The 25,893-nt window shown below is 35.9% G+C and overlaps 1 protein-coding gene across 2 annotated transcripts in view; it reads right to left on the bottom strand.

Moving 5' to 3' along the window:
• Samsn1 (SAM domain, SH3 domain and nuclear localization signals 1) overlaps positions 1-25,893 on the bottom strand; it is an 85,014-nt gene that overhangs the window by 27,676 nt on the left and 31,445 nt on the right. The window contains exons 1-2 of one of the 2 annotated variants that reach the window (XM_028874775.2): positions 22,094-22,279; positions 4,125-4,196 (exon numbers count right to left, since the gene is read on the bottom strand). In XM_028874775.2, the coding sequence (XP_028730608.1) occupies positions 4,125-4,196; positions 22,094-22,150 (129 nt within the window). In that variant the 5' untranslated portion in view covers positions 22,151-22,279. Of the gene's footprint in view, positions 1-4,124; positions 4,197-22,093; positions 22,280-25,893 lie in introns of those variants that run through there. The other variant, XM_028874776.2, reaches the window with a different exon arrangement.

Genomic DNA, 25,893 nt, shown 5'->3' with positions numbered 1-25,893 from the left:
CTTGAGAAATTCAGCTATGGCTTAATAGCTTTATTAAACAATCATTTTAGTTATTGTTTTTGAGATGACCAAAATAGAAAGTGATTACAGTTATATGATGGGAGGTATTTTAATGGAGGGATTAGAAGATCCTTTATCACCCTTCTGTGATGGAAGAGCATTACAGTAGCCTCTTGCGTCTCAAAGGGATTGGCATGGTCATAGTGATTTTTAAAGAAGTTTGGAAGTTAGCTAAATCAGTTGAAATCTACAATGTTTTATCTGACCGGGTATGTATGCATGCTCATTATTCACGTTAAGTAATAATAAATAGTATCTGTCTCAACACTAATAAATCCTCACATAATTCATAGATTGTGTATATATAACAATTAAGTCTTTTATTTGGTTTGCTGTTACCATATGCTCATTAATAATCTTCCTGATAAAGCAGTCATTTCTTCTCTGACTCAGAAAAAAAAAAATCATAAGTATTGGTGTTCGCCTACAAAGCTCAACAGCATAGCATAAATCCATGTGGTAAGATACAATTAATGATGGGAAATGTCTCTGTAGTGATCTTAAATACTTTAGTATGAAAGTTTAACCACATAATTAACATTATTGTTAATCAATATTGTTTATAAAATATGTGTTACATCATATAGAATCTGTGTAAAATAACATTTTTATGAACTTACACTTAGCTACTTATCAGATAACAAAACAGCATCTTCAACATTTGGGGACAGTTTGTTTTAACAACTCATTTGTGGTGATTCTGACTCACAGATGTACAACAGAACTTGAAAGACACGGCAAAAAAATATCGCCATGGTTGTGCATCTGCTTTACTTTACAAGGTTCTCACCAAAGTTTGGACATGCTTTTGCCTTGACCATCTCTAAACTGCCACAGATTTCACAAGCTATCCAGGTTTCCAATTAACATAGAGTAACAGGAAAGAACTTATCTGATTTGTCATTCTCCATGCTTGTCCACACTTCCTGTTGTTTTACCTGGTTTATTCCTCTTCTCTGCCCTTATTTTATTTGACAATTTGATTGCTCATTTAGTGGTTATCTGCATTTCCCATGTGATATGTGTTCCATGAGAATAAAGGCTTTCTCTGTATGCTTCATTCCAGTCTCAAGAGTACTTCAAGGCATGTTAACTGTTGCTCAGTATCCTCTAAATAAATGAAATTCCCGATGTGGAAATTTGAGGCAGTTTCCCCCATCCCCTGAAGGACATATTTGGATTAGATGTTCTTGGTACCTCACATGTTCAAGCAATGAACTATGAAGGTCATCTGCTTTAGTACTGCCCACCATGCTTGATAGGTGGATGGCCAGTCATTCCCAGAACATAAAAAATGATGGGAAACTTCTGATTAGTGAGCTTGAATATTTTAATATGAGAGTTTAACCACATAGTTAACATCATTATTAATCAATATTATATTTTGCTTCATATCTTACCCCAAATTGCCTATGATAAATACGAACGGACAGCCAATTTAAACCCTCATTGCACATTATTAATTTCTACATTCAAGGTTATAAAGGCAGAGTCTTTGCTTAATTCCAAATACCAGAATAAAATATAATTTGGAGGCACTCAAATTTTAATTAGCCTTTTTCTTTTCTCTTCTCTTTGCTTAAACTTTCTTGTTTTAATTGTAAAATTATTTTACTAACTGAAATAAACATAAAAGTATATTATGTAGTTAAAATCGATATTGTTACTATTATTTAGGCTTAAAATAATGAAATATAGTTTTGTTTTTTGCCATCATAATTTACAGAGGCTTCAGAGAGAGTGTCTCCATATATGTTAAATTAGTTTTCTTTTCTGTGAAGTTCTCCATAGCCTGAACTAGATTTCTAGTTAGAATTCATATATCTGTTGATGTCATCATCATCTTAAGTGATATTGCTGCCAGGCTCCAGGCCTTATGAAGTGAACATTATCATCCTTCCTTACAACACTACTCTGAGGTAGCTAACAGAAACCCTGTCATTGTGTTAGTATCTGTGGAAAGGAGGAAGAATTGATACTGGGTTTCTAAAAAACTGGAGACTACTTTATCAGCTCTGCCAAACGCTTTAGCAAATTACAAGGCCATTGCTACTTATTCCAATGACAGGGAATGAGCTTGAGATACTTTGATAGGCTTGTTAATAACCATATAGCAGAATACAGCTCTGTGTATTTACACATGTACATACACACATACATAAATAAATGTCTATACGTATATGTGTGTGAGTCCATATATAATTATATATAGTCACACATAAATGTAGAGAGAGTAAAAAGGGATTGCAGTGGTTGGTGTTTATAATCAATTTGGCAAGATCTAGCGTCACTTAGGGAATGAAGCTCTGTGCATGCTTGTGGGGGATGGTCTTGGTTATAGAGTTGAGATGAGATGAGCCACCCACTCTAGCTACTGTCCCTGGCTGGGCTTTATAAATGGAGAAAGGAAACTGAGCATTCATTCATTGCTCTCAGCTTCTTGACTATGCATATGATATGACCTGCTCCTTTACGCTCCTACAGCTTTGACTTCCCCACCATGATGGACTGTAATCTTTAACTGTGCTCTGAAACAAACCCATTTTCCCGGAGTTGGCTTTTGGCAGGGTATTTTATCCCAATAGCAGGAAAAGAAACTAAGACAGGGGTGTGTGTGTGTGTGTGTGTGTGTGTGTGTGTGTGTGTGATGGCTGATGTATATATATTACATAAATCAACAAAATATATTATACATATAGGTATATGTTAATGGATATACTAAAAAAATATATGAAATTTTATTTTAATTTACTTTATCTAGAATATCCCTTTCTGAAATAAAAATAATATATTACATATAGATGCATCTGTATGTAAGATTTATCTAAATCTTTATCTAACCTCTTTATCTAAAAGCAACTATTAGTGAGTTCACTGAGTTAAGGTCAGGGTGAGGATTAGGTCTAAATATGTGCCGCATTCTTGGTTTTCTCGATGAGACTCCCTCCCATTACTTAACTGGTTACGGGACCTTTCCTTAGTCCCTCATCCTGGGTGGCACCTAGTAAATAAGATTGTATGACAAGGTGACAGATGTTAAAGTCAGAGATGAAGTTGGGTTCTACCTTCATCATTTGTTAACTCTGTAGTAGAAATACATTGTGCTCAGGAAACTCAACTGCTGTGGGATGTTCTGTATGTCAAATGTGTTGCTCTGATTGGTTAATAAATAAAACACTGATTGGCCAGGAGCCAGGCAGGAGAAAGTATAGGCAAGACAGGGAGGAGAAGAAAGGAAGATGTAAGGTACTGGTAAGCCACACGAGCCATGTAGCAAAATATAGATTAATAGAATTGGGTTAATTTAAGATATAAGAACAGTTAACAAGAAGCCTGGGCCATTAGGCCAAACAGTTTAAATAATATAAGTGTCTGTGTGTTTATTTTATAAGTGGGCTGTTGGATTGCTGGGGCTTGGCGGGACTTGGAGAGAAAACCCTCTAGCTACACTCAACAGTCAAATTGAAACACCAATAGTTTCCAAATAGATAAGTAAATTGATAGCACTATACTTCCCTCATGACAAGCACTCAATTAACTATAGCTGTCATTGGCACTGCTATTATTATTATCTACCAAATTAATGTTATGGTGAGCTTTGTTTAGGACATATACAAAGTGTGCATAGTTTACAAATATGCATGTAATGCTAAGACATTTAATGCATACACTAGAAGTGACAGAGTTCAGTGGAGTAGCCACATGCTCATCTTATCAGAATGACCATCAAGCCCATTTAACAACAATAGCGTGGTGTCAACTCATGCATGTGTATTGCTTTAGCATGGAAATGCTCAGGAGACTTGGAATTGTCAATGTAACTTTGAATTATAATGATCTTTAAATTGTAACTAACTTTAAATTCATGTTCTGCCCAAATATTGAGTAGGTTTTTTAGATAGCTCTTAATGCCCAACATGGTACTAGGCCTTAATTGCTCATTTATTTCAAAATTCTGTGTAAGTATACATGACTTGAAAAATGTATTTAATTTCCTTACCTAACATTATAAACTTTTATAATATGCCATCATAATGTTCATAAAGATAGAATAAAATACTAACCTCAGTTGAGTCATCAGATTTTGATGTGGAATTATTCCGAAAACGATCAAAATTCCCAAAACTGCTGCTGCGCTGTAAAATTGGAAAAGGAAAAGAAATGTTAAGGTTTGTGACTTTCACAACTGAAAGTAATAAATTTATTACAGCCTCTCAGAAATGCATTTTGAATATGTAGGCTATGAAAAGTTCTTCTCTGGGCGCTCAAAAGACATTGAAGGTATAAATATTATTCATATTTTTATACTAAAACTTATAAAATGTCTTCCTTTGATTTGTGTAATAGTGGTTAAGGCCTTGGTTAATTTTTTAAAATTTATTTATGGTATTACTTAATCTCTTGACACAGCAACTGGAGCCTCTGAAGATTCTAAACCAAGCCATCTTTAAAGAAGCTGAACACTAACTTATTTGCTCTAGGAAAGGACAGCGGTATTTACTAACCAAGCTGGCAACCAATAAACATCCATCGACAATGAAACACAGCAGGCATCCGAGTTATCTTTCTTCTGCCTCCTGAGTTTGCTTAAAAACAAAATTAACGCAAATGCACTTCCCACTAGTAAGTTTTGTTAGCTTTACCTTCTCTGCTGGTAACCAGAAAGAGAGTACATAGATGTGGGCCTATTAATAAACTTAACAGTTACGCATACACAGTGTGAGCTCGAGAGTAACACTGAATTTCTTCGCATTTCACATGGAATTGCACTGAGATCCCACTGCCCATCCCCCATTGTGCAGGGCAGCTTCCCTCACTGATTTCAAGGACAAGCTCAACATGTTATCAGCAGACGAAAATTTATATTCTCATGCAAATTCACTCTAGGTAGGTAATTATAAATAGCCTTAAGATGCTTCGAAGTAAATGGCCCTCCTGAACACATTCTCAAAATTCTTCAAAATCACTGATTCAAAAAATTGACTTTCTCACTATCAATTTGATTTTATGCATTGTTTAGGATGGCAGGTATCTAATCTTATGGTTTGTGTGCACGTGCATATGTGCACGAGTACGTGCATGAGTGTGTGTGTGTGTGTGTGTGTGTGTGTGTGTGTGTGTGTGTGTGTACCTATAAATCCAAAGAAGATATCTTTTCATTATACCTCATTTCAAGGAAATCTGCTTTAGAAATGAATAGATTTTACTGAAAAGGTAACCTAGTAATTTGAAAAAAGGTCAATAGCAGTAGTGAGTAATCTACATAATTTCTACTTGTCTACTCAGAAATCAGAGTTCACTTTAACCAGAGAATCCAAGTTCTTAGACACATCTCTCACCACCATTTGCCTTTAAAACTCCTTATTTCCTTTATAAACTGAGTTGAAATAAACAGATCCTGGACATGTAGCAAGTGGTAAGTCTGATAGACATTGTGCTCTAGAATATTGCTCCAAGAATGATTACAGTAGCAGACAAAGTGCCTTTTGCTGACTTACTTGCCTCCTCTATTGAACAATCCCACAGCTCTTCTTGCTTGTGGTGAGAGGAGAGCTGAGATAGCTGAAATTGTGTTCCACAGCGGAAAATACCAAGTCACCTCATACAGAGCTTACCAAACTAGAGATCTACCCGGAACGTGAATCACTTTGACTTGCCTAGTAGGTGTTTCCATCAGACCATCAATGATCTGAGATTAGAAGGAAGTGAGGGAACTATTGTCCCTGCTTACACATGAGTACATCAAGGACATCTATTACCCCATTGTATACTTGAGACATTCTTATGGCCTACTAGATCGTAGGCCTGTGGCAATTTAGTAGCCTCTATCCATCCTGATGCTGCCTATTACATATTAATGAGAGTTGCAAAAATGCCTCCCACTACTAGATAATGGGGCCTGCTGTATGGGAGGGCACAGAATAAATTCACTTCAGCATTTCTCTACACTATATTCTTCCATTAAGTAATCAATAGCTACCACCTTTTAAAATTAATTCTGCCCCCATTATATCAATAAAGAAAAGCAGATATAGGAATAGCGGTTTTAGCTTTAAAAAAAAAAAAAAACAACTTTGGGTTTTGTTAGTACTATCACTACTAATCCCTCAACAACTTTAAGGTACAGGAGTCTGTCTGTCAATCCTAAGGTTCTCTTAAGAAGCAAATTTTAGTATTTACTTACAAGGGCACTTAACATATTTCATTATCCAGTCTGAAAGTTAGTTACTGTTCAAGAAGATGGTTTCAGAACATATTTATAGGTTATAGCTTATGTCAGAAAGGAGTTAATACCTATAGACATGAAGTGGATTTATAATTTCTGCTGTCAAGTTTTATAGTGAAAAGGTGAAATATGTGGAAGCAAAGTCTGCTTCCTACATAGTAGTCTTTTTTCATTAAGAAATTTTATTCACTTTACATACCAACCACAGAACCCCCTCTCTTCCCTCCTCCCGCTCCCCAGCCTCCCTCCAAGCTGCCCCTATTCAATAGTAGTCTTTAATAAATGAGACTATGTTTGAATATTCACAAATTTGTATTATAATGTAATCGTTGTGCAGATACTAGCTGGTGGCAGAAGCTTCGATCAAGATAAAGCAATTACACGAAGAACTGTCTCTGGAAAAAGCAGCTTGAATAAAAAAAAGCAAGTCACATGTTAGATAATATTTGATACAGGTAGCATTAGATCATGTTTGCTTTTTAGATTGTGTGTAAGTATATTCAAGGGCTTGGAGTGTAGCCCAAAGTAGAACACATGCTTTACATGTTCAGTGTCTTAGGTTCAAACCCAGCTAGCTCAACTCCAGCAAAATTCAGTATATAGTCCTTCTTATCTGCTTAGAAAACCACTTGTAAAAGGGCAAAACAGCTGTGGAGGGAAATTTGTCAACATCCTATAAATTTTCATATATATTTATATTTTGTCATGGCAAGTAAATTTCTAAATTTCTGCATATGAACGAATACATATATACATACACATCACATTCATTGTAATACTTTACTCCAAAACCCAGAAACCCCAATACTCATCAAGAGGACACTAAATGAGTAGCATGTGTATGTATCAATGGAAATATAGTGAAATTCACCTGTGCCTAATTCAATAGAACGAAAAGAACAAAACAGAGAAAGGTATCCAGAACAGGCTACCTAAGTGCATGTCTCATGAAGGTAAACACAGGGTTTCTCTCACAGAGATATGTCAAAATGAATGAGTAAGGCTAACAGGCAAGAAAATGTATTTCTCTGAATATACTTTGCTTCTTTGATTTGAATACAAAACTGTGTAAAACCTCCTTATAGGAGGGAATGGGAATGGGTTGGGAGGGAAGTCTGGAGGGGTGGGAGGAAGGAAGAGGGGGATCTTTGATTGGTATGTAAAATGAATAAAAAATTTTCTTTTTTTTTTGTTTTTTTTTTTTTTTTTTTTTTTTTCAAGACAGGGTTTCTCTGTGTAGCTTTGCGCTTTCTGAATCACTTGGTAGCCAGGCTGGCCTTGAACTCACAGAGATCCGCCTGCCTCTGCCTTCCGAGTGCTGGGATTAAAGGCGTGCGCCAACACCGCCCGGCTAAAAAATTTTCTTAATTAAAAAAAGACTAAAAAAACTGTGTAAAAGTTTCACAAATTCGTAAATCAAATTCAATCAAAATAAAAAAAAATCCCTAAACTTTAAAATCCAAATGAAACAAATCTTTCTAACTCTAAATTGAGTTGATTGTTTGGGGGGGGACTTATTGTTATTATAAAACAAAGCGAGATCAACAAACACTCTTCACCACTGACCCATCACCTCTCCAGCCTCCTGAAATCTAAATCCACTTTAGCACAAGTAATGTTCTTATATAAACATGGTTTGGGATTATCTGTTCCAAAGTCTATATATGGTCCCTTGATCACGGGTCTCCTTTTTCACATAGTCTCCTTGGGGGAGCAAATGTCAACTGGAGTGTTGGAACACAGACTTGGATATGCTTCTCGTACACAAAGCAAGTAACAGTTGGGGAATCCATCCTTTGGTCTCCAGTCAACTCTAGCTTTGCATAGCAACCTCAGTTCTTACATATTGTCATTTCATATGCAAGTGGCAGCATCCTCAGCAATCACTGGTCCTTCTGGACAACGATATTTGTGTAAGGGTTACAACTTGAATAAAAAACAAGGCAACAAATTCACAAAACCTCCATGAAAATTCTCCACACTGAGGTCCTCCTCTATGCCATGCCATTCCTCACAGACTTTTAGTCCAGTCTTTTTTTCTTCTTCCTATTCAAATTAGCTGTTCTCTGAAAAGAATGGAAGGATGGAACTAAATAGACTTTTTAAACTACTTACCTGTCTGTATTAGGAACATGAACAAAAACTATGGAGTCTCCCTTAAAACTATGAATCAAGCTTCTGTCCCAAACCAGGAGATTTGACCTTCCGTTTCTTTCTTACCCAGATACCAGCTTTTAGGGTGATCAGATAAAATCTCATCTATGCCATGACTTTCAAATTTGAGTAAGGCACCAATAGAAGAAGTGTCAATCCATTTCAAAGGAAATATTTGCACATGTGAGTCAGACACCCACAGTATTTTGAAGTAGACTGGCGAATTAAAAATTATACATACTTACTGCCAACAAGTTCTTACATCTAAATATCACTCATAAGACATTCGTTAGTATCCATTCTTCAGATCAAAATCCTGTTTGAGCTCACCATAAATATTGTACTATAATAAGATAAATCTCTACAAGCCTGTCAGCCTTTATCCCAAAGCATTCGAGGATTTAATTGTTCTGGCTGACTCGGGTGTTAAGAGGCTGGAGAGTGAGAACCAAATTTAACTCACTTAAAATAATCTGTTAGGATTGCCTCAGTGTTAAATAATTACAGCATCATGTGGTACCAATGGAAGACAGTATCTGGGGTGTCAGGGAACTTCAAGATTTAAAAAAAAACAACCAGAACTGAAAATTCATGCCTTCAACACTAACACTACAACCTTGTATAAAGGCAACACAGAGCTAAGTAAAATGATCAAAACAAAACAATACAAATCAGTGTTCTGGATATTTCCAGTGTGTGTCTGGCTTCTAGGAACCAAAGTTAGCTAGTTTCTTGTCGACCTCATTAGCTTCATCTCAACTGCAAAGTACATAAAGGGTGTGCAGATGTTGCCACTGAGTTATAATGTTTGCTCAGAATTTCCATATTGAAACTTTAATTTTAGAATTTTATGTGCTGCTAAAATGTTTTTTTTTTTTCTGTAAATTGAATGTACTTCAGAGATTACCTAAGGGAGATGGGAAAAACTTCAATAATAACAGAAAATGGTCAATACAAAAATGATAATCATAATAGCTAATTTAATGCATTAAAAAAGTTCTCAGAATAAAAAGACTCGAGTAGTTAAGATTCTCAACTTTACCTCTCCATGATCTACCACTATGTTTCATTATTTTATACTGCAACCAAAGACTTAAGTTATGTTAAAGTTCTAGGAATTCAGTAGAAATTCTTCTATTTTAGTTGAAGGGAGCTCATAAGAAATAGTTTGATATGTTTTAAGTACACTTTTTTCAAGTATGAAGTATCATGTGGCAAAACTTTCTACGAAAAATCTTTAAAAGTTCTGTAAAACATTTTAAATTTTAAATTTTGTACATTATACATTTTCAAAATGGTAACCATGAGATGAGGTATGGCACATTGGTAAGCTCTACCCTTACAGACATAAGGCCATTTGATCACCACACCACTGAAAAATGTTGGGTATGGTGCTACATGCAACACTGAAGGCAAAGACTGAGGTGTATTTAGAGTTTGCTGGCCAGCCAGTTCAGCCTCATTTGTGAGCACCAGGTCAGAAGCCCTGTCTCAAATGAGATATATGCAGTTACCAAGAATATTAGACGTTGTTTTACAGTGTCCACATTTATGTGCACACATTTACATACCCACACAGTTAAACTGGTGAGTACACACACACAGACACACACGCACACACACACGCACATGCACAAAAAATTTCAACACTGATAATACTATTCTGTAAATATGTATAGGCCCATACCTATAATTGTAATTTATGCATACTACTACATTAAATAATCAAAAGTTGGGGACATAAGATTATCTCAAATCAATATAATTTTAAGTGCTTCAAATTTTTTTATTCTAAGATAATTCTGTAGTTGTTTACTGAGACACTCTTTGCAAATCACCAAATCCAAAAGTAATATTGCTTAAATAATGATAAAATAACAAAAAGGGGTGCAATGTTTAGTATATATGAAAAGGATTCCTGAAATACAAAAATATGACTAATGTAAACTATAATTACTCTCTAACTTTTGAGGGACAAAAAAATACTATCTAATGGACATAATCACTTTAATGAATAAAATTTTTTAATTTGGTACACTGCTTCATCTCAACTGCAAAGTACATAAAGGGTGTGCAGATGCTGCCACTGAGTTCTAACATTTGCTCAGAATTTCCATAATGAAACTTTAATTTTAGAATTTTATATGTTGCTAAAATGTTTTCTGTAAATTGAAAAGGTACTTCAGAGGTTACCTAAGGGAAATGGGAAAAACTTCAATAATAACAGTATAACAATAATAATTTTACTAGATTTCTTATTGACTGAGTAGACAATACCTCAAACTAAAAATTAGCAAGTAATTTGAAATTTATATGCCAGTATGCTAGTGTAGACAGTTTGTTTAAAAACTTTATGAGGAGTCATACAGAGAAATGTTCAGAAGCCACTTCTAGGTTTAAGAACTCCTGGCTACCTGTGTGCATAGGGTTATGGGATACAGTTAGTGCTTGGGAAGATGTAGGACATAGGAGGGAAAGACATAAGGAACCAAGGTAATAAGGCTTATAAATTGCCATCTTTACCAAAAGATGAACAGTTTCCTTCAGCAACTTTCACACTACTAATCTTAGTTTCTATGTACTGTGGTACAGGGAGGCTCTGTAAAGGATAGATGATTCAAATTTCCAATGACAAAAAAGCATACATTCTTCTCCAATAAGTTTAGAAGATAACTTTTGTACATATTTGATTTTTTAATCTATGACTAAATATTAAATATGATTTTAACTGCTCATGCTATTACTGAGTTTAATCTGTTTAGTAAGAAAACTAAACTTCAAAAGCAAATATATAGTTCTGTATCATAATATTTTGTGTATGATATGGCTAACAACTAAAGTAATATTTAATATCCTGGTAAAAAGAAGGCCGGGTTTAGTGACTCATTCCTTTTATCCTAGCACCTGGGAGGCAAAGGCAGGTGGATCTCTGTGAGTTTGAGGCCAGCCTGGTCTATAAAGTGAGTTCCAGGACAGCCAAGGCTGTTACACAAAAGAAACACAGTCTCAGAAAAACAAAAATAGAAGAAAAAAACAGACAACTATTATTTAGCCGATGAACTTCAAATACTGTTACCTTGCTATATTAGCCCAAACTGTAAATTAAAAACTCTCTTTGGTTTCTTAATAAGTGCCTAGTTTTTCAACTTGTAAGATGAAATTATATCATAGCTTTATATAATCAGCATTATTATAAATGAAAAAGTATGAAGCAGAAGATAAACCCAATAAATTTTGGTATTAGGTGAGTTCAAAAAAGATAAGAATAACTTACCTACTTATTTATTGCTCAGTTCTTTATAGAAGCTAATAACAAACACCTTTATTTATCCTTTTCAATAATTAGAGGTGGAAAAACTGCTGCAATTTTTTTTTAAATGAAATCATGATCAACATTGTGAAAGGATGTGTGGTACTTCCAAGCCCAAGACACACTTTAAGATATTAAATTGTTTAATATGTTGATTTGAACTTTAGGTCTCTAAAAAATATCCTAGCAAGCTTCTCAATCATGTATTACTACAACTAAATCATCAGGGTTAATATATTAATATGTTATATATTAATATATAGTATAATATTATTTATTAATGTAATATATATGATCACAAAGGGGTGAAGTTTGTGTATAATACTCATCACCAAGAAATAGATAAAGATGTGGAAACTTACTTGTGAAGAAAGAATCTGCTCCATAATTTTCCCAGAAGATACTCAGGAGCTCACCATGTAAGTCCCCTACATCTTAAACAAGCTCTGCTTTCAAGTGGCCTCTGGGTACAAAATGACCTTTCTAAAGGTCTCCTCAAAGGATATTTTAGCCATGCAGTGATCTCCTTGAACACAAGTAATGACAAACAATAAGCTAATTCCAAAAAGTTTTTTTAAGTCGTTTTTACTACTTTTAAATGGGTGGGTTTGATGCATGATTTTGGTGGCCCTGATTAATGGGCACAGGCAGCCCAGCTTCTGGAGTTGTAATGTGTCCGTGAGCTTCCTTTCAGCCGAGCTCCACCATTAATCCAGTGGCATATGTCAGCTCAGCAAAGCAAGGTCACTCTTCTGCTTCAAGGGGAACCTTTTTAGAAATAATAAAACTGACAGAAAGTTCTTTTTTGCATGCTTTATGCTGCCTGGGGTTGAGTGCTGCAGTTAATATCATAAAGCTTATAAACATCCCTTCCCAGCCAGCAACTGCTGCCACAGGGCTTAGGAATTTAAACGTTTTCTTTCTTTCTTTCTTTCTTTTTTTTCTTAGTAAGAACAGACATGTTTATGTGTGGCAAATATATGATATGCATTTCCAAACATGGAAAGAATATGTGGGAAAAAATAGTAGGAAGCTCGGGTGCTATGATTTTTTGGAGGAGACCACTGGGTTTTGTAACTTCTTCATTATCAAATGTTTGTTTTTCTTTCAACAGATTTGCATCTGGCTGCATGTGTATTTCAGGGTATTGAGGGCTACAGAGCAGTGATAGAAATAAATTAAGCTAATGAACACTCAGTGACCTACAATGACATGTCTCATAATTGTAGTACATTTACTTCTGGAGGAATATGTCTTAAATTATAAACATGTGTTTCATTACTAATGGCTACTTTAAAATTGGTAGATATTAATAATGAGGTAATAATAATGAGCTAATCTTTGAGTAATTTGTAGATACCCTAACGTAAACAACCCAAACAAAAGCTATCATTGAGCCAAAGGAAATGATAGCTGTGCAGCTCTAATGAAGAACACATAGAAGCATAAACATTACAAAATTTAAAAATTTAGGCATATATTACGTTGTATTGTTTTTACTCTTGAAAGTCAACTGTAACAGCAAAATATTCCTGGAAATATCTCTGTAATATTTCAATGTGCTCTTTAGAGCTAAATATACCATTTCTATCACTACAAATTATAAAATAACATTTTATATTGGTTAAATATGCCTTGAGTCTTATTCTAGAAAGTCAAACTATACAATTACAGAAATAAAATCCACTATTTACTGTTTTTCACTTTATTACATAGAGAAAGGCTATTAGAAGTGACACCAGTTAGTAATTTGGGTCAGTCCTCCTAGGAAACCATTATATTGGTCCAGTCTCTAGGTCAGGCCTGGGGATTTTGTCAAGCTTACAGAAATAAACAACTTCAGGTTGACTCACTTGGACACGAAGATACCAAATGTTGACACTGTCAAACATCTCCTGTGAGAACTTCCTCTCTCAAAGAGCATGCATGCTGCAGACTAATGAAAGAATTGCCTTCCCTGGAAGAAATGGCACCCGAGGCAGCAGGTCATTGCTAGGACCTGCTTCGCTTAGTGTGGCTGGATAACGGTGAAGTCAATTAAGTGGCATGAAGACCAGAGACATGATATTATTGCCAGTCGCATCTCACGTTAGTGAGCAAGTCTGCAGAGCTATATGGGATGTTGGCTTCTGCTCTGTGTATCTCTGGAGTCATGGGTGTAAATTTCTCTCTCTCTCTCTCTCTCTCTCTCTCTCTCTCTCTCTCTATCTCTCTCTCTCTCTCTCTCTCTCTCTGTGTGTGTGTCTCGGTCTCTCTCTCACGCACACACACACACACACACACATATATATGTATGCACATATGTGTGTGTATATATATACACATGTATACACATATATGTGTGTGTGTATGTGTGTGTGTGAATAATGCTCCCTACAAAGCAACGTTAATCCTGCTAACAATTTTTTGCTCCTTTTACATTATAATACACTATTTGGTTGTTGTTTTGTTTCATTGCATTCTGATTCGAGAAACGGTTGCTCTGTTTTTATGTGTGTGTTGCCCAGATCTTTATCGTGGATGGGTTTTTAGACTTCTCTGAAGTAGGCTACTTCTGTAAATGACTAATATTACCCATTAGTCATGTCACACTCAGTGCACATATACTGAAAAAGCACTACAATTTTGTACTCTATAAAGCATTTGGTGGTAGTCAGCAAAAGAAATAGAAAGCCAGTGTAGTCTGGAAGTCAGAAAGACTCAGTTCAATCCTTCTTGAGTTCCCTCAAGTCCAAGGGCACAAGTATGAGTAAGATCCATCTCCTGTTCTTGACATGAGAACTGGTTGGAGTGAAGCTAACCATAGTCAGGAAAATAGAGAAAGTATGAAATAAGTGTTACAAAATTAGAAAAGTGGGAAAGAACATCTCCTGAACATAGACCAAGGCCAGGAAATATACCTATGCTAATAACCTACAACAAACCTACAAGACAGGCTTTAATGTGTCCTTCTTTTCCAATCATAACACCAAGGCTAAAGTGAGGTTTAATAAAGTCCTCACAATCCTCTGGTTAGGAAATACCAAAACCATACCTTCAAACCTAATTCTGTGAGACGTTGGTTTGTGTTGCCTACTTCTCTGCCAGCTAACCACTTCTACACTGTGCTGGAGTGACTGGTGCAGGCTTTCTTGAGATGACAGTCTGGCTAGGTAATGAAATAGGTATGAGTTCATGAAGACCCTGAGTCATTCCGGAGTAAGAGCAGCAGAGAATGTGGTCGTAGCATCATGAAGCACCTAATCCAGACTGTGAAGTAGTGAGTATCTTTGTAAAGCACCTCAGAGGATCCTAATATGTAACCATAAAGCACTGCCTAAGGGTATAATAGAGCAGATCTTTTTGTCTTAGATGTTTTAAATGATGCCTTATGGAAGCTACTGAAATAGAGCAGAGGTACATTTGCGTGAGAAAAGATGAGAGTGTAGAGAAAGCAGGAGGGTGTGAGAAAGGGGAACCAGGCAATGCAAACAGGAGTAGAGGTCAAGTGTGGGGCATCCATCAGAAGAAAAGGACCCAGGATAACTGGAAGAAAGAAGCAGCTGAACATCAAATCTGTCCCTCTACTAGAGGGAGCGCTTGGGCTCTTAGTGGCTCAACTGTGTTGCCTCCAAATCCCTGTGCTGTCTTCTAATTTGAGAGTTTCAGAAGGTTGACTGTGTGAAGTTAAGAACGTCAAAGAGATCTCTAACTAAAAAATGTAACCATTAGGTGTTCCCTAATCAAATCCTCCCGGTTTCTTTATAAGATACTGTCACTGATACAAAAAGAGATCCTGGAACAAAAAAAATGCACAGGAAAGGACAACATGGGGACATTCATCTACAGGCCAAACCTGGAAGCTCCGTGATGTGTTGGTCTCCTGCAGACTTTGGTTGAGGTGGACTGAACTATATAGACAGTGGCTTTCTTCATTTATCTAAGAATCAGTCCACCTATAGTTTCAAAACATCCATTTTTCTTAATGGAGGAGAGCTTTTTTTCTCTACTAAGAAATGAATGTGAATGGCTTATTTCTAAATAATAATATTAGCAAGCAGGAGAAATGGGTCAGTTTGATAGTATTTATTTGGAAACTTAGATATACTGTTTATGGACTTGATTCCCTGTGGCCAATGAAGCCATTTATCGCTAAAGCAGGGAAGGACTTAAGGAACAGATGCTTGAGTACATTGAGTTTTAACACACCGAGTGCATTAGTAGTCGAGGCAGTGACTGTATATTCTTCCTATGGGATATAATATCCAAATCCTAGAACAGGGGAAGCTATGCTCTCTTAATTCTCTCACCATCTTTTGATTTTTCTGCATACTTATGTAGTGCTTTTTAAATATTGGCAATCTATTTGGTCCCAAATCCTTTGCTACTTGCTTGAGATTAAAATTTAATGTTGGAAATTCATTCTATAAGACAGGAAACTCTAAAGCAAATTACTGATCTGTTGGAAAGAGTGTTCATCACTACAAAAAAAAAAAAGTTCAAAATTTTAACCAATTTAACAGTGAACTGAATAAGCTCAAGTTCATATTTCAATTGAAGCACCCTAAAAATTAAAATAAAATTAATAAAAATAAATATTTTTTGAAGGAAGAGGTAAAAACCCATCAGAAGTTGAGTGTTAATGATAGGTTTTTTTTTTTCAATGAGTGAGTTGTAAAATGAGCCATTTCTCCTTAGAATTTGGGCACAACTGAATACAAGAGTGGTGGAAGGTAGGAGCAGTCTTAATGTTTAGTGCATTTAAAGTGTGTGTACTGCTCAAAGGGATGCCATTGGTACAAACAGGACAGTTTCTAAGTCTTTTCAGCAGCCCACTCAAGATGTTATTTCTCCTTAGTAGCTCAGCGGTTTTTTCAACTCTCATTGTTTGAAAAGCCAGTCAACTGAGTTCATCTAAATTGTTATCTTAAAATTAGACCCAAGAAGAAACAGCAGCAACAGTAGGGCACATATTTGGGTACAGAGGGACTGTCATATAAAATCCAAACTAGTTTTTAACCTTGAGTGAAATATTTCACATGGACAGGATTACACCGCTCTCTCTATATAAGGGCAAAATAGTGCTACCTTATCGAGGTCTTGGCAAGATTGTTAAAGTTAATGGTACCAGGTGTGGGATACCTCCCTTGAGTTGTTGGTCAAGTGTGTTCCGGAGATCCCCTCAAATAGTACAGGCTACCACCAGTACTCTTGGTTGTCTACTAGAACTTGATGATAATACCATATACCTGTAGATTGCACGCATTTGGATATTGGATAGTGGGAAATCCAGTTGGTGCTAATCGGGAATCTTCCTCTCTACAGGCTAGCTTTCATAATACTGGAAAGTACTATGTATGTTATGGGACAGGGGGTTATCACAGTCTACCCTGCTGTGAACCCCAGGAACTACGTTAATCAACAACATGGTCAGACATGCCCATGGGTGTAATAGAGGCACAAAAGTTAGGGCGGTAATAAACTTTTCTGATTGGATCTGAGGCCTCATTCATAGGAGGAAATTCATGCCTGATACTGGAAATCTGCTCAAGAAATGATAGTTGAGGAGTTTACAAGTCCACAGTGGTGACCCTAAAAGTACTCTTCTGTTAAGCAGACACAGTACCAAATTGTCTTCTAAATGTTTGTCTTTATACCAACAGATTGGTGCAGCTCTCAGACTTCATCAGAGAAGTGTCTTTCTGCACTGGGTGGTGATTAATGCTAAAACTCCTAAGAGATCAATCTACAGATTGTCAGAGGACTGTCGAGCCACAATCTGGGACATCTATGTACCCCACCCACAAAGCTCTAGGGGCCGTTATGGAAGAGGGCAGAGATAGATAGTATGAGTCAGAGGTTAGGGAGGAATAGAGCAAAACAGTATCTTCTGGCCATGACAAAAGCCCTGATTCATGGACTCACAGCACCTGTATTTGCACAGAACCTGCAGGAGATAAGCTCTAGCATGGTGGGTGGAGTCTCACCAAGTCCCACCGCTAACTGAGGAACTATGGACAATTGATGGTTTCTGAGGGATGGACAGTCAATTTTCTTTAAAGGTGTGGTCCTGGTAGGTCAACTGCACCCTAGTGGATGACGCCAGCCCCATGAATGTACAGGCAACACAAATTGGACTTAGTGGGGGATATTTAAAAAAAAAAAAGGTAGAAATGATTATTTTTGACCAGCAAGAAAAATTTAACACAGTCCTAAATGTTGAACTTTACCAAATATAACACCTATGCTGTATCTGGAAGGATTTCGGGGGTGATATGATGAATTTATTATATAAAATTCTCAAATAATTAATGAAACAATTGACGGACGTAGGCTCCTCATGCAAATGCAAATGCCCTCCGTTCTCCTGTACCTGGTTAAATAAGAGTTAAAGTGCGTTTTAACAGCCTTGATACGAAAAAGCAGTGCAGAAAGCTCTTTAATGCCACAACTATGTGTCATCCCTGTCTAGGAGCATAAATTTGCACAGCGGGCAGTGCAGTGAAAACAGCTCATAATCAACTCATCACCTCTCATCATTGCTGGGATCAAATGCAAATGGGGAAGAATGCCACTTCAGTCACTGCTAGTGAAAATTAGCATCTGTGACACTAATGGTGTCTCATTTTGTATGCACTTTAGATTAAAAAGAGCCTTTTTTAAAAAGCTATTTCAAGAAGTGCCATTATTCCAATGTTTCCCTTTACAATGACAGTGGTATTGAATCTTAACTCCGAGAAGATCCCGGCTAAAATGCATTTACACAGATTACCACACAGGACAAATTAAGGACGCTTTGTCCTAATTACAGTTCCAAATTTCATCTATGTGGTTCATTCTCTTTTTCTTTCCGAACTTTCTAGCATGTTCCGTCCCCTGGAACAGTGGTGGACCATGAAAGAACACCAAGCTTCCTAAGGGTCATGCACAACCTTCAGTAGATTGAAGTTATTCTTTAACACTCAAAAATCAACAAAAGATGGATTGAAATACACACACACGTACAACTTGCTGCCAAGCATCACAGTGAATAGACTCATGAAACTTTTCATTTTTCAAATACCAGTTGAGAGCCTACTATGTTGGAAAGCTAAGCAAATGACAATATTTTGAAACCATTTGGCAATTAAGAAAAAAAATGTACACAATTCTAAGTGTTGAAATTTGGGCAGATATAGTGTCTGGAGAGATTCCATAGGTACAAATCCTGAATTTAGTTGGAGGAGAGAAACCCTAAATTTCTCTTCAAAGTACAAATGTCCCTAAAGATGGAGTCTCCCTGATCTCTTTAAAATTCGTTTGGCATTTAAGACAGACTAAGAGAATGGCAGTACAACATCCGATATTGGAATAGTGGAAAATGGTATGAGATATTTTTTATATGACACATTTTTTATCTATGTATCTTTGGTTAAGGTAATTGATTTTGTTAAATATATGTAATTTTTATGTGCCTTTGCCCCTTCATTTATGAGGCTATCAAAGAGCTGTTCTTTAACAGAGTTGTAGTGAGTATTAAACAGAGTAGAAAACCCACAGAAAACAACTGTTTTATAATAAAATCATAATAAACACAGGCAGCAAAAATAAACATGTTAGACAACACAAGAAAAACTATGTCCTATAATTATTTGAGCCTTTGTAGATCATATAAACAGTATAGATAAAAGGTTATTGAGTCCGCGTATGGATATGCTTACAAATCTCTAAATCACTGCCAGCACTGAGCACCAGTGCTAAAATAACAAAAATAAAACTCAAGGAGGAAAGCATGGTGTATAAAACAGGGTTATTTTTAACTAATATAGATGTAGAATGCTTAGCCACTGTTCATCAAGTTTCATTTTTGTTCAGAAATTACCTATGTACCAGATGGAGTTCTGGGACACACTAAATTTGTAAGAATTTATTAACCTTTTAGTATATATATTGTTAAGTATTTTATAATGTGTCTTCAGATATTTTTGGGTACCTAATATGGAAGAACATTGGTTTCTCACCCTCAACCTATACATTTATTGTTTAATAATATACCTGAATGATATTCATCTTGCATATAAGCTACTTAAATAATATAAACTTTAGCAAAATAGGAAAACAATATATAAAACAGAGGTACATCATAAATGATAAAATAAGATGTGCGAAAAATATATTTTTTGTTTTCAAGTTTTACTCATTGGTATGTTTATCAATAGGTAATATAAACAAAAGAAAATAATACGTTTTTTGTATATAGCATTCTCTAAAATCTATTATTGCATATTAGATTCATGAATATTTCAATGCCACAACTATAAAACCTATTAAAAATACTAATAGCAAAGTCTATTTCTTTAACTTTATTTTTAGCTGATATATAAGAAAATAAAAATTGTATGTAATCTGGATACCATATAATGTTTTGATACATGCATAATTTTTGTAAGTGTTTAAGTCAAACACATCTCTTCTCAGATATTTATCAATTCATTCCGTGTGTGTGTGTGTGTGTGTGTGTGTGTGTGTGTGTGTGTGCCTGTGCACTGCACATGTGAGTGGGTGTGTAGGTGCCTTACATGTATGTGCATGTGTGTGTGAAGGCCCTTGGACAGCCTCAGGTGATATTCCTCCGAGGTCATTGTCTGCCTTGGACTTTGAAGCAGTGGCTCTCACTGGTTAGAAAATCCATGTTCTTGCTGATTAGGTTCGGCTGGCTGTCCAGCCTGCTCCAGGATCTGCATGTGCATCTGTCTCCCCAGTGCTGGGATTACAAGCACATAGCACCACACTGTACTTTTTTTTTTTTTTTTTTTTTTTTTTTTTTTACAGTGTGCTTGTGCTTCTGATGTAAACTCACAAATGCTCTGTGTGTAGAGAAAGCACTTTATAGTCTGAGCTGTACCCAGATTCCCAACTTAGTATTTCATTAGAAGATGCTACATTTTAATTACATAGAGTCATCTTATTAGGCAATAGCATCCCAGAACTTATTTCCACCTAATTCAGTACCCACTGATATTCTGTTTAAATAAAAACTTCGTTAGTTTTTATTTAAGATAACATTAGGTATCATAGGTTTCTCCTGTGTTGTGTGGTACTAGAGCATTAAACCTATGGACACAGTTGGTGCTGTACCACCCAGTTACATCTGCAACCCTAAATTTATAATTAAAATACACCAGATGATTAGATAATATTTCCCTCATTTTTGATGTCACAATAAAAAAACATACTCTTGAGAGCACAGCACAAGAATGAATGCCTGTGGGTCAGGATATGGAAAATATTATCTGATAGATAATCAGTATAAACAGTAGCATCCTGTATTTCAGGCCAATTTCTTGGTCGCTCTTTTGTGTCTTTCTTAGACAGGTGTCACATTCCCTTCTTGTGTATGGAGGAATTTCAACTCCTTTTACTAGAAATATATAAACACAACAGAACATTTATGACATCAGAATTTCATACTAAAGAAATTAATGTTACTGGTAAAACTACTATAGTGCTATAATAAAATGTAAACAGCTTTTTCTATATTTTTGGTGGCAATTATTATCAAGAGAAAGAATAAAAGAATATTCTACATAAGACTGGCTTACCAGTTTAATAACTTATAAATTTTGTGGCTTCTCAAAATAGAACACAATACTTTCTCTAGTGGCAATGTACAAATGCATGTCTACAACAAGATTTCATAGTATGACACTCAAAATACAAAAAGAAAAAAATTAACCCCTAAAGTCTCCATTTTACAGTCTTCTTACAATTACATATTTTAAGTGACTAAAATTTAACAGATAAAATAATTTATTCAGTATTCTAGGAAGATATTGACCACCTCAGTAGTGAAAATTGTGCAAAGAGAGTCCTTGTTATTAATGGCTGAAGCAGAGACCACCGAATCATTTCCATGAAATTATCTGAACCCAAACTTAGCTACCAACATAAAGAATTGAGTCTAATACACAATTGTGAAGACCACAATCAACCATTGATATCTAATTTTGCAAGTGATTTTCCTCATACATACTGTGATGCACTAAGCTCTCTACTAGAATTAACTTACAAATGACAGATAAAATATCATGTATATGTGTGGGGGGTAATAGTGTAGGATGTGTGTGTGTGTGTGTGTGTGTGTGTGTATGTGTATGTGTGTGTGTGCACATTCATGGTGTGTGTGTATGGGTATGGTGTATGTTAGTGTTGTATGTTTGAATGTGTGTGTTTAAGTGAGTGGGTTTGTGTATGTGAGTATATATGGTATGTGTATGTGTGTGGAGTGTGTATAAAGTGTGTATGTGTATTATGTGTTTGTACGTATGTGTTTACCTTCTAGTAAGAAGTCTTGGCTTATTTAACTATATTAGAAACCACCTTACCTTTGGTTTTTGCTGTTTCTCCTTCTCTGAGGCATTGGATGGCTTCCTCTTCAGCATTTTGAATTCGGGCCACTTCTAGCGAGGACAGTTTCTGCTGTTACAGAGACAACTGAAAACTGACAGCAGTTTCTGTCTGTGATGTGCAGCACCAGATAGCTCTGAGCCCTGTGATCTGGCACTTCCTCCTTTGGTCAGGATGTGACTTCAGTGTCTACTTGGGTAAAGGTTTTTTTTTTTTTTTTTTTTTTTTCCTCTCTCCTACCTTACCGTAATTATTTGGCAACTCTGTACTATCTTCCTAGTGCTGTATTCTATGACATGATTCCTCTCTCACACCTTTAGCATGCCTACATTAATCCTGCATGCCTAAAAATCATTAAGGATATAATAATTTGAAAAACAAAACTTATTTTCTCAGTTTATGTAAAAATAAAATAATTTAACATATTAAATAGGAAGGCACAAGAGGAAAAGATCTGAACCAATAAATGAAATAAAACAAAATATTGTGGATTTTCATCATCAAAAACAAGAGACTTTTTAGAGAATTCAATTTTTTATGTCTGTAATTTTTCATTCTTTGAGGTTATTATTACATCATTTTTCCCCGTCCCCTTCCTCCTTCCAGTCTTTCCCAGGCACCTCCCTTGCTCCCTTTCAAGTTCATTGACCATTTTTCTTTAATGCTACATATGTGTGTGTATGTAAATACATAATTTTACATTTCTAAATAAAGATCAATTTGAAGTTAAATAATATTAATCCTTCATAATGCTGTCCCTATACTACAAAGTATAGATTGAATTTACCCAGCTAAAAATAGGATTATAACTCCAGATATGAAGGATTAATCATAGTTTACCTTTTAAAAAGCAAACGTACCATTGTTATAAACCCTGATTAATAAATAAACCACTTCCTGCTACATAATATAATTCCACATTTTGATAATTGCTGGTTGGTAGATGACCTCACCAACTGATCAGTGCTGCCTTCAAATAAGGCATCCAGTGTCGACTAAGAAAGCCTAGAATAGCCGGGCGGTGGTGGCACATGCCTTTAATCCCAGCACTCGGGAAGCAGAGGCAGGCGGATCTCTGTGAGTTCGAGGCCAGCCTGGACTACCAAGTGAGTTCCAGGAAAAGGCGCAAAGCTACACAGAGAAACCCTATCTCAAAAAACAAAAACAAAACAAAACAAAAAAAAGAAAGCCTAGAATAAGCACCAATAAGTCTTACAGGTTTTATTAAAAGCCAGATCCACATATCCAGAAGTAAATGTCAGAAACTCATGCTTTCTTACAAAAGGAGGCTTTATCAGAAGCACATGTGTGGTGTGTATCAAATGCTGCCTCTATTTTAGCCCGATGCTTCATGGAAAGTTTCTGCTTATCGACTCTTTGGGTTAAACCCAGTAGTGCCAAATTCTCAGTAAGAGCTTCTAGGTGCCAAAGCTCTGGACCCTCTTTCTCGGTTGGTTTCCCCCCCTACCTCTGTGCCTTCCTTTTTGAGGCCCAGTTAAAACTCACTAATTCACTTAAGAAATGCTAAATTGAGTACCTACTATGTGCTAATAAACAATATATCAAACCTCTTAACTAAGAAGAATAAAACAATATTGTATGCCCCACCATAGAGTTGGGTAAATAAAATACACTTATGAGGATTATGGTTAATAGACTTCTCCAGTTATTGAGGTATTTTGAGAATTAAGGGTTAGTATTTTCAGAACACTGACAGGGGAATAACACGAGAAACCCTCAAAACTCCAAGGCTTGGTAATTCCCTAGAAGTGTGCCCTTCTGTAAACTTTCTGGTGTGCCTTAGTTAACCTAAGGTGGTAAGTTATTCCATCAGCTAAGAAATTGAAAGTCATAAAAAAATTTTTTTTGAGAAAAACCCTGTCTCGAAAAACCAAAGGACAACAAAAAATTATTTTCTTAGCTGAACGTTTGTGCTCTTTGTACTCCTCCATTTCTTCGTCTAATGGATAGAAGTTTAATTCAGCAGTGGAATTTGTCAGTTAGATGAGAAGGATAAGGAGTGGTATGTAATGCCTGAAAGTTTCATTGAGAATAAAAGGCATTGCCAAAATAGGCCACACTTACGCAACATCACTTCAGAACAGTTTTACTTAAAAAATTACTGGGGGATACTAAATGAATGTTAAATATCACACAGTTATATCTAGAATATTTGCTATAGTTTATGTTTTTATAATGACAACTAAAATATAGTGAATACTTACATCCTTGGTGTGTGTGTGTGTGTGTGTGTGTGTGGGTGTGTGTGTGTGTGTGTGTGTTCAGTTTAAATGGGGTTATACAACATGTTAATAGTAATGCTCCCCCAGAGCCATAGGCTCCCCAATAAAAACCACCTTGCCAGTCATGGGAAAGCTTCCTTTTGAGTTCTTGATTGGTGTTGGGGACATAGTTCAAGAGACTCACACAATGATATACACTATTGCCATTAGCCTTGGTTACCTCCCAGAATTTGAGGGTAAGACCATACTGATGAAGATGCCAAACACTCCAGACACAGGACTTAGATGAGTCAAGCTGGAACTTACCTGGAAGCCTCCTCCCTGAGGATTACTCTAACTGTGTCAGATGATGCTTATGCAAGCTGCCAACAATTACTTGACCAGAAAAACATGCCTGATGGTACAATGGAGGCACAATTATATTGGGATACCAACAGCTATCTCATTGGACTTGAGACCTGTTCAATAGGAGGAAGCCTATGCCTCATTCTGTAAACATAGTGAAGTGTCTGTGGCTGAGAAATCATGGACCCTAGAGAAGAGACTACTACTGTCATTTTTCTAAACCCATATAATTCCTATTCTAAATACTTATTCTTATACCCAAAGTGTTGCTATCACCTCAATCTGCTACAAAAGAAGCTTCCTTTTGTAGCAGATGGTGTTTACTACAAAGATCCACAGTGGGTCAAAATGTAGAGAATAAGTGACTGTGGGTGGCTAACCTCAACTGGTGTAGCTACCATGAAACCCCTATACCTAGGGTTCAGAAATACAGTGAAGGTGATGTGAAAATATTATAAGAGCCAGAGAACTAGGACCCTTGCTGCTGGATATATGTATAGACATATAGACACACACACATAGGTATGTATGAATGCACATATATTAGACTTAAGGTATATACACATGTATGTATGTGTGTGTATGTATGTATGTATGTATGTATGTATTTAATTTTTCCTTAATGGACATGGATATTGGCAGGTGGTCCATATGCATTCATACACCCTAATTTGACTTAGTAGATTATAAAAAAATATAAAAGGACATGGAGTTGGGAGGTATATCTGTTGGGGATCTCAGAGGAAGTGAGAAGGGGAATCATGTGTATGCATAAGTCAAGATTAATTGTATATATGTATGAAATTATCAGAGTATAAGATTATTTTTTAAAGTAAACAATATCATACTTAAGAATTTCATATAAACATCTGTTTATATTTCTAGGCATTTGATCAGCTCTATTATCATAAGGAGTATTTAAAATGTAAATGAAATCAATATTTTGTTTCAAATTTATAGATGAGGGAAGTGATTTCCAATCTTCAATTTACTTAGGGAAAATATTCTTTGGCAATTAAAAGATAAGAAGTTTGAGTTCTTATTACGGTATAACTATGTTACAGTCCTTGATGTCTAGAAGACATCATGTAGCAAATGCTTCCATTAACCTACTTGTATGTTAGGGAATTCTACAGTTCAGATATTTAATGAATGACCTGAAATGCTCTAGTAAGTTCAGAAGTAACAGT

This window comes from Peromyscus leucopus, chromosome 12 (genome assembly GCF_004664715.2).
Source record: "Peromyscus leucopus breed LL Stock chromosome 12, UCI_PerLeu_2.1, whole genome shotgun sequence".
In the NCBI taxonomy this organism is placed as follows: Eukaryota; Metazoa; Chordata; class Mammalia; order Rodentia; family Cricetidae; genus Peromyscus; species Peromyscus leucopus.
This window is presented reverse-complemented; position numbering and strand designations above follow the sequence as displayed.